This window comes from Microtus oregoni, unplaced genomic scaffold (genome assembly GCF_018167655.1).
Source record: "Microtus oregoni isolate MIOR12 unplaced genomic scaffold, Mior012 000050F_022, whole genome shotgun sequence".
Classification (NCBI taxonomy): Eukaryota; Metazoa; Chordata; class Mammalia; order Rodentia; family Cricetidae; genus Microtus; species Microtus oregoni.
In genome coordinates, this window is record NW_024543246.1 from 13401 (window position 1) to 23295 (window position 9895).

The 9895-nt window shown below is 46.7% G+C and overlaps 1 protein-coding gene across 1 annotated transcript; it reads right to left on the reverse strand.

Moving 5' to 3' along the window:
• Window positions 1-332: 332 nt before the first annotated feature.
• LOC121437012 (claudin-2) lies at window positions 333-3024 on the reverse strand. Its single transcript, XM_041636891.1, has one exon. It carries the CDS (start codon window positions 2882-2884, stop codon window positions 2192-2194), a length of 693 nt encoding a protein of 230 aa, XP_041492825.1. The 5' UTR covers window positions 2885-3024; the 3' UTR covers window positions 333-2191.
• Window positions 3025-9895: the final 6871 nt, after the last annotated feature.

A 9895-nucleotide genomic window follows, 5' to 3' on the forward strand; every position in this document is an offset into this window, starting at 1 on the left:
GTTTGGGTCTTCATTTTCCTATATGGCAAATGGAGGTAATCAGGTCAGGTTCAGCTTCCTCATGTTCGTCGGTTGGAGAATGAGAGGAAATAGGCACATGACCATTTAATAACCAACTCCAATTAAGTTTTTGAGAAAGAACAAGGCCTGGGCAAGATGAAGACTTCATTTCTTTTTTGGGAGTCTTGTCATCTAGTCTGGTTGTATTCTCAAAATCTAGAATTTTCTGTGCACCCTTGTGCACAGAGAAACAGCCCCCCACCTGCCCCTCCTAACCCAATTCCTTTCCACCACATGCGCCCTGTCTTAACCCTTTTTAGTCAATAAAACAATTGCTCAATCAACAAGCATTTATTGATCATCTTGTGTGTGCCCAGCACTGTGACACTCTTGGGTATACATACAGACAGGTCGAAGATATAACAACGGCCCTCGAGTACTTACAGTGAACTTTTGATATCAGACAGACAGACACACACACACACACACACACACACACACACACACACACACACACACACAACACACACACACGTGCACATTCGAGGACTATCTAGTTATCAATCAAAATTATGACTAATAAGTGATTTATATATTGGGGAATTTGAGGAGGGAGCCGTACGAGCAGGAAGGAGTGGTCCGAGAAGGCTCATTGAAGGAAATGATGCCGAGCAAGTTCTCCAAGCATGGGGATGTGAAGAGGAAATGGCTTCCAGGTCAGTAAAACAGCTTGAACATAGGTAACACGGTAGAAAAAAGAAAGACATGGTGGAGGAAACCTCATAGACGGGCCTCCCTGGCTGGCACTGAGGTTTGGACGAGGTGTGCTGGGCATCTTCTGAAGCTGGTGATAATAGGCTGGTGGGGGAAAAGTCTGTTTCTGGTCCTCACCTATCACAGGGGAAATGGAGCTTTTTTAAGACCTTGAAAGCGAAACAGTTCAGCTGAGAAGCATGCTCTGTCCCCCCACCTCAAGCACAATCCCAGACGGCAGTTCACCTATCACTCAGGTCATAGATGTCCACCCTGGAGACCTTGCATACCTGCCAAAATACCTTCTGATGGGTGACGACATGAATATTAAAAGTGACCAACAACTTATCTGGCGCTATGGTCTTTCAAAGGCTCTGTAGTGCTCTGGGTATAGACCCGAACGAAGGGTTCCTTTTCCGTTAAGTCTGAAGTTTCTGATAGGGCTTCCTCTATGAAACAGTAGGAGCACATACAACAGCCACTATCAATGTCCACCCAGCTTCTTAGATACCGAAGTCCTTATTCTTTCTTGGCCAGGGTTAAGGCGTAGTATCTAGTTCTAGAAAAACTGGTTTACTGTCCCCAAGGAAACCTTTGTCTGGGGCTCCAAGTCTTGTGTCTTAGCCAGGAGGTTAGACCAGACACCCCAGAGGGCGGCAGGTGGCTCGGGTGGTAGTTGTTAACTGCAGCTTCTTGACCATGCCTCCGTGGAGTCAGAGTGCTGCAGCCTTGTGCTTTCTTGCAGGAAGTGATTCTGATTGTTTGGTGGTCCCAGGCGGCCTCCCATCCTGCACCCGCTTGCTTTCTGCTGGATGCCATTAGATAGCTTTCCTTCAGTTCATTCACAGCCCGGTCTGGACGCGGTTACATTCATAACAAAAGTGGGAGAGAGGCCTCAGGGCCTGCTTCTGATCAGTCTATTTCTTGGGATGGAGGTTTGAGAAGGGAGCTAGAGCCATGCTCACAGAAGCCACCACTTTTTCTTCTCTCTGTCCCCCAGCGATTGAGTTAAGAGCCAACATTAGCCAGAGGCAGAAGGTCTTCTGATCACAGACGTTCAATCAGTGGGTTATGATTAGTGGGTTAGGGGCATAGATTTCCAGGTAAACCAAAGATCAGAAGGCATCTCTGGGTTTAGCCAAAAGTGGTTCTAGATTGAGCATTCAAGGTACAGAGGTGCCTTAGTGAGGCAAGGTAAGGGAACTAGAAAGGCTGGCTTGGTGAGTGTCCTTGGCAATTCCATCTCCACACTGTCACACCAGTCCCCGTCTCTGCCTTCACTCCATCCAATAGCCAAAGTTGATCTATCCTCAGCAGCACCTTACACACGATTCAGTGGCAATATCCCTTGCCTGCGACCCTCGGGACATTGTCCACTATTTGTTTTTGCAGTCCCAGACCCCACCCCAGCCCACCCCTAGCTCTGGCCCCTGGTTCTTCACACATACCCAGTCAAGCTGTAGGAGTTGAACTCACTCTTGGCTTTGGGCTGTTGGCTAGGCCTTGGAGAGCTCCTAGTAGCAAGAGGCTGGGCCTGGTAGCCATCATAGTAGTTGGTACGATTCCCCTGAGAAGAGCAGGAAAAGCAGAGGATGACTCCAGCCACCAGGGAGAACAGGGCTGAAATAATGCCCAAGTAAAGAGCCTCTCCAATCTCGAATTTCATGCTATCAGGAACCAGTGGTGAGTAGAAGTCCCGAAGGATGCTGTGAAGATTCCAGGCAACTGGGATAAAACCCAGGATGCCGCCGAGGATGAAGAAAACTCCACCCACAACAGCCACTCTGTCCTTAGCTCGAGATTCCTGGCAGAACACTGTGCATCTCATGCCCACCACAGAGATAATGCAAGCCAGTGAGGACATAGCACTGGATGTCACCATCATGGCCTGGGCAGCCTGGATGTCTGCAGGAAGTCCTAGAAGAGTACTGTAGATATCACACTGGGTGATGCCCGTACTGTGCGTAGCACACTCCATCCAGAGGCCCTTGGAAAAGCCAACGGCTGTCACAATGCTGGCACCAACATAAGAACTTGTTCGCCAGTTGGGAAGCAGCATGGCAATCGATGTGCCTAAGAGACCCAAAAGGCCTAGGATGTAACCCACCAGTTGGACGCCAAGGGAGGCCATGGCAGACCTCTCAATATAAGTCTCTTCGGAGCCCGTTCGCTCGTCTTTTGTCTGCTGCTCTTGTTTCTTGGGTCCCGGACTCTAATCCCTCATTTCACAGTGTCTCTGGCAAGCTGACTTCTTTCCTTCTTACAAGTGTCTGTGGGTGGCCACAAGCAGGCTCAAGAAGGCATCTAGAAAACCTTAAAAAAAAAAACCACCATAAACCAGATTAAATATTGACCAGAAGCTTATGAGAAACCAGAAAACGCTGGATGCCTTTTGACCTTTGTTATCTTTAAAAATAACACATGAGAAAGGAAAAAAAAAAACTTTGGAGGTAGAGCCAAAATGTCATCACCTCCTGCGTAGGCACATGCTTTACGTTGGCAGTCAAACAAAGGCAGGGGCCAGACAGGTGGCTGCTTTCCAAGAAGGTAGTGATGGCAAGAGCACTTGTGCTGTGTTAATGCCACTGCTAGTCTCCAAGGCCTGCTATTTAACATATTGCCAAGCAACTGCACCACAGGGCCCCTCAAATGCAGTCTGAGGCCAAACTCCAGGAGACTGGATCGTGTGGAACAAGTCTTAGAATGTGGCTTTGGACTCCAGCCTGCTAGCAGCTGCTAATAGCCAAGGGACTAAAAAGGGTACTGGCTTAGCCCAGAATCATTTTGCCTAAGGCAATAATGTACTTCCAGGGCAGATCAGGGTGAGCAGCAAAGCTTCCTGTCCATTCTCTGAGCGATCAGGTCTTTCTAGCCTTGTCCAGATCTATCCCTCCCTGCAAGGTAGGATAAGGGTCCCCAAAGGTATAGGACACTGGCTATTTCCTGTCTCCACTCCGAACAGATGATCCCATGGCCATCCTCTCAAATGACATGGGAGGTCTCTAGAGAAAAGCTGTTCCAGGTCCTAGGAGTCCTCCAAGTCCCTGGTTTGTCAGAGACAGCAGAAAAAGAGGAGGGAAAAAAAACTGCTCCCGGGTTAGTGGGCTTCACAAGAGGTAGTAAGCGGGCATTCAGTGACAGATGGGATTTTGCAGCATTAGCAGCTTTCTCACTCTTGTCCAAGGCTCAAGGTACAAAGGTCACACACCTCCCCCCACCTTCTGCAAGACTGTTCAGCCCACTGATTTTTCAACCCAATACAGCATTGCTACTCCATCTCCACCTTCCTCCAAAAATCTGGGGGTCGGGGCTAGAGAAGTAGCTCAGTGGTTAAGAGCACTAGTAGCTCTTCCAGAGGACCTAGGTTCAATTCCCAGCATCTACGTGGGGGCTCATAACTGTCTGTAACTCCAGCTCTAGGTCCGATTCGCTTTTCTGGCCTGCAGGTGCTGGCACACACGTGACACATAGACTACATACAGGCAAAGCACAGACACACACACACACACACACACACACACACACACACACACACACACATACATATAAACTAGAACAAGCAAATGTTTTAAAATCTCTCCCGTTGCTCAGGGATCCATTCTTTCCTGAATTAAAACTCTAGAAATAAGCAAGCACATCTACTCGGTTACCTAATCTCTTCCCTATCCAAATCTGAATTTTCTGTGGAAACTCTTCCAATAGTCAGCACAGGCAAAGGGATCTTCTAATAAAAAAATTCCGGGAGGATTGGGATTTAGCTCAGTGGGAGCATGGAAAATCTCCTGACAACCTCATTTGACATCTTCAAAAGAACACAGCACCCCCACCCCGTACCTCCTGATCAGTTCTTGCCTGGGTTTCATATTGTTACCAAATGGTAACCCTCCCCATCCAGACCAGTATCCTAGGAGTGAACCTTGACACCCTGCTCCTGTTTACCCTTGCACAACTATGAAGCTCTGCTAGTTCTGTCTTCTGAGCTACTTGGAATGTGTGACTCTCGCTTCTCATCCCCACCAGTGCTTTCTAGTGCAGGACTTCAGCATTCTACCTTCCTCGCCTCGGGAAACAGTAGTTTTGTGGTTGCTCTTACTTGCAGCCCTCTCTTCCGATTTAGTCTCCATATGGTTGCCATGGTGATCTTTCAGCACATTAATCTGAAGAAGTCATTTGAGTGTGTGTCTACATGTGCCGACATGTAGGTGTGTGGACACACACACAAATAAATATTCACAGGGTGGGAAGAGGGATGCCACTTGACGCATAGACCGATGGAGACTAGACATTGACTTCAGGTATTTTCTTGATTTTTCTCCATCTTATGTTTTGATTTTTTTCTTTTCAGTTTTTTCGAGACAGGGTTTCTCTGTGTATCCTTGTCTGTCCTGGAACTTGCTCTTGTAGACCAGGCTGGCCTTGAACTCACAGCGATTCACCTACCTCTGCTTCCCGAGTGCTGGGATTAAGGGCGTGCACCACCACGGCCCAGCATGTTTTGAGTTTTTGGTAATTTATTTTATCATGCATCTATGCATACATGTGCATGCATGTGGAGGTCAGAGGACAACTTGTGGGGCGTTGGTTCTCTTCTTCCACCATGTGAGTTACGGTATCAAATGCAAGCTGTTAGACTTGGCCGCAAGTGCCTTTACCCACTGAGCTACATCCTCACCCTCTGCCTTTTTTTAATTTTTTTTTTTTTGAGCTGTTCTTCTCGCTGAACCTGGAGCTTGTTGTTTTGGCTGGCAAGTGAAGCCTTGCAATCTTCCTCCTCCTCTCCCACTCTGAGTGAACACACCTCCACATCCAGATTTTTTTACATTTCTCTGAACTCGAGTCTTCATGCTTTCACAACAAGTCACTACTCTTAAGACATTCCAGTGACCCACTATTGCCCAAAGGGAAAAAAAATCCAAATTTGTTTGCACTCCATGAGCCCCAGGATTGTCCTCTTGCTATTCACCCGCTCATACTCCACACTGTGGCTGAGCTAAATTGCTCTCCGCACTTCCGTCATGCCATGTGGTGTTTTGCTCCCACGTCTGAGCACAGGCTGTACTGTAAGGAATGTCTTGAGGACTTGGCTTGGATCTCTTTCATTCTAGACATGGTCCAGTGCCCCTCTTCTATATTTTCTCTGAAGATTTTTTTTATGTATGTAAATGTCTTGCCTTGTGAAATGTCTGTGTGCCCATATGTGCAGGGTACCAAAAGAGGGCATTGGATTCCCTGGAACTAGGGTTATAGATGGTTATAAGCCAATGTGTAGGTGCTGAGATTTGAACCTGGGTCCTCTGGAAGAACATTCAATGCCATTCACCACTGAAGCATCTCTCCAGGACTCTCTTTTATATTATTTTAGTACCTTATATTCATGTACTTCCATCATCACCATAACGGCAGTAATTACAACAACGCACATACTACTTATTGCTTCCTTTTCGTTAGTTTTTGTTTTGTTTTGAGACAGCATTTCACTATTTAGGCCAGACCTGCCTGGAACCCACTGTGTAGCCCGAACTAGCCTCAAACATGTGGTCTTCTTACCTCAGCCATCCAAGTGATAGGAATACAGGCATGCACCATTGTGCCAGGATATATAGTGTTTCTCATGAGACTATTATAAGCACTTTATGTGTTGATTAATTATTAACCATTTCATGATAGATACACGAATACTCTCTACTGCATAATAGGCAAGAAAACTAAGGTCATGACATACTTGTGTTATATTGTAATTTCCTGCTTAAATTCATTTTTCTCTGCTTGTATGGGAGGTACTTGATGGTAGCAATGGTCTCTTATTTATGTCTGTACTTCATACGCCTTACACAGTGCCTTAACCCTAAATAACTGTTTAAACATGCTTTTGGGGGGAAAAAACAGAGACTGGGTCTTTCTCTGTGACCCTACCGGTCTGGTACTTGCTATGTAATCCAGGTTGCCCTTGGGCTCCTACCTTTATCTCCTAAATGCTGGGATTACAAGTTTGCACCAGCTCGCCTAGCCGCTTAATGAAAGAATAAAAACAGTAAGCAGGTTTCAAGGGCCCCGGGAGACTATAATGAGTCCGTGAACATTGCAGAGAAAGGATTACCAAGATGTTGCCCGCGAGAGAATGAAGGGGATCTGAAGAAGACGGGATACCTAGAGGAGGACAAGATGGAGAAATACAGTGGCGCTCCTCTGTCTTTTCCTCCCTCCCTCCCTTCATTTGTTGACTATCTTGCCTGTTCAGTTGAAGGGGAAAAGCATGCTAGACTTGTGACATGCTTTCGCAGCGGAAGACACAGCCTTGGTAGCCCTGTCCATCAGCGCTGCTGTGATAGCGGTGTCTGTGCAAAGCAAGGCAGGTGCCAGCGCCCATGTAGCAAACTTTGCCATGCACAGCTACGACAAGGGGCTAGTCCTTTCCTGGCACTGGTTTTCTTTTGCTCCTCTAGTCACAACAGTGCCTATCCAGGTCTCAGAGGCACATCTCAGCAAGGCTCCGACGTAAGCATCTTCCCGGTGAATAGTTCACATTTTCAACACTTTTAAAAGCACCCTTCCCCACTACTGCCCCTTTATTATGCAGCTATTACTGTCAATCTTGACCTTTCTCTTTCAGCCGGCCTTCTTAACCCCATGAATATCACTGCCACCAATTGACCTTTGCACACACTTCTCTGCTGTCGCCTTGCTTCTGCCGTTTGCTCTCCACCGAGAGTGCTCTCAACAAAGTTAATCATTTCCTGATTCTAACGTCTAACATTCGTCTATCTGCCATCTTCCCTTGCCTCTCGCCTTCTGACATCTCCCTTGTTTCCTATAGTGCTTCCAGTGCCGCCAGTCTTCTTCCTCTCTTTTTAAAGACAGGACTTCTAAATGGTGCTGTAGCTGGCTTTGATACTCACTACATAGCCCAGGCTGACTTCAGACTCCCAGTAAATTATCTTGCCTTAGCTTGACAATGGCTGTTAAATTCATACCTCTCCCATAGATCTTGCTTTTGAATTCAAGCTTTGTCTAGACAGCTGCATTTGGAATGGCCACCCACAAATGTATTAATATATTAATGGCACCCCAAACTCAACACACACAAAGCTGAAGTCTCTGCCCACTTTTTTCCATCCTCAAACTGTTCCTCACACAGTATGCCCTGTCTCAGTAGTATAATCCTCCATCCAGAAACCCAAGGCAGCAAGCCTTGATTTTTCTATCTTTCTGTTTTCTTTCTTTTTGTTCTCCTTTCTGAGATAGTATCTTGCTATATAGCCCAGACTGACTTTGAACTTGTAACAACCCTTCCTCTTTAGCCTCTGAATTCTGGGATTATAAGAATGAGCCACCACAATTGACTTCCTTGTGTTTTCTTGACATGTAATCGTATGAAGTCTTGCCAGATATACCTTCAAAATAAAACACAAGCGTATCTATTTTGCCCTCTCCACTGCCCAAACCTTAATTTAGTCCACACAGCCAACATCTCTTGTCTACTGGAAATCACATAGGCTAGATTGGTCTCGCTAATTCCACTTCAACCCTGCCCCTGCAATCAGCTATCAAGCTAGTCATGAAGGCTTTCTAAAGTGTAAATCCAGGCAGTCGTAGCTGTCATGCTGCCCCTTGTCATTCTTAAAAGACTTAGGAAACTTTTGATTCCTTTCGAGAGAAGGTTCAGTCTCCTAGGAAACCAGGGAAGGTTTTCTATCATCTGACTTCATACTTTTCTCTTGAGTTTCATCTCTAACCATTAACCTCCCATTTCATGCCTTATGCCTTTAGACTGACCTCCCTCGTCATGTGTGTGCACATACCTGTGCACACCAATTCAGCTGTATCTGAGCATCTGCCTTTGTGTCCAAGCCTTGGCATCTACCATTTGCCTGGAGACTTGCTTATTATCCTTCAGTATTAGAATCATCCATTTCTGAGAATTATTCTTGGACCTTCCTCCATTCCTTGTCCCTTCCTTTCAAACATGCAGATGGGTGGAGAAGTACCTTAAATATTTTGTTGAGAAATAACTACTGGCTCTCAGAGAAGATGCTTGGACCCCCAGCTTTCTCGGGATGGCAACAGAGCAAAGCTTGAGCCAGGCATGGTGGCAGATACCTGTAATTCCAACACTCACTTGTGGCGAGTGAGAGGCCAGCGCGGGCTACATGGGGAGTTCTGAGTCCATGTCAGCTACACAGCAAGACTCCATCTCAAAAACAAGCAACCATAACCAAAACAACAACCCTCAGGTTCTCCAAGAAAATCAAAGGTTCTCCAAGAGGATAAGCTCTCCTGAGAGCCAGGCCTGACTTAGTTTTCGTGAGAGGAAGCATCTGGAGTGCAGCCAAGAACATGCCCTACCCGAAGGCTGGATCTTCAGAGAGGGACTTGTCATCGTGCTTAGCGAGTGGGAGGAAGGGACACTGTAGGAGTTTGTTCAAATGGAAAAAGTGTCTCCCTGGGAGTTATTTCTTCCTTCCGGTCAGGAAGACAAAGTTGACAAACTAGCCCATGATTGGGTGGTGCGGTGAGCCCGGCTGGATTCATCTATGGTGAGCAGGAGAACTGAGGACAGACACCGTGAAGATGAAGGATCCTTCCCCGGGTGTCCAGAATTCTAGTCGCTTGTCTCAGTGGTACCTACAACCTGCTGAGGAAATCCTCCGAGTTTCTTATGCCTGACTTTGTTCATCAGTAGAATTAGGTAGTGAAGAGAGGAGGCCATTTTTACATACACAGAAGACTAGGAAGCTGCTATTTGAAGCAAAAGGCTTTAAAAGAAACCTTTCTTTCAGAGGTCCTTCTGAAAGTCAGGTACCACCTACCTTGAGGATTCAGAGACTCTAGGCCTTGCTAGCTGAATTCGGCTCCTGGGAGTGAAGCCAGCATCCTCCATGGCCAAAAGCTGACCAAGAAAGTTCCCCCTGACCCTTTACCTAATCTTCCTTAGGGGAGGGATTGGAACTGCAGGAGAGGATTAAGAGGGTCACGCCTGACTTAACTCCTTCTCGCCAGGGCAGTTGCCTTGATAGTCTCCCCATCTATGGTGCCTAGTGTGTCTCTATGGAAGATACGCTCAGAAACATAGGTGTGGCAGGACCATGAGAGTCTCTGGCTCAAGGAAGGACCTGATGCAGCCTCTGTTAAGAATGGAAGCCAT

What these genes read in the sequence shown, in the direction of transcription:
- LOC121437012 (XM_041636891.1), bottom strand. Translation starts at nt 2,884, where the DNA reads ATGGCCTCCCTTGGCGTCCAACTGGTGGGTTACATCCTAGGCCTTTTG.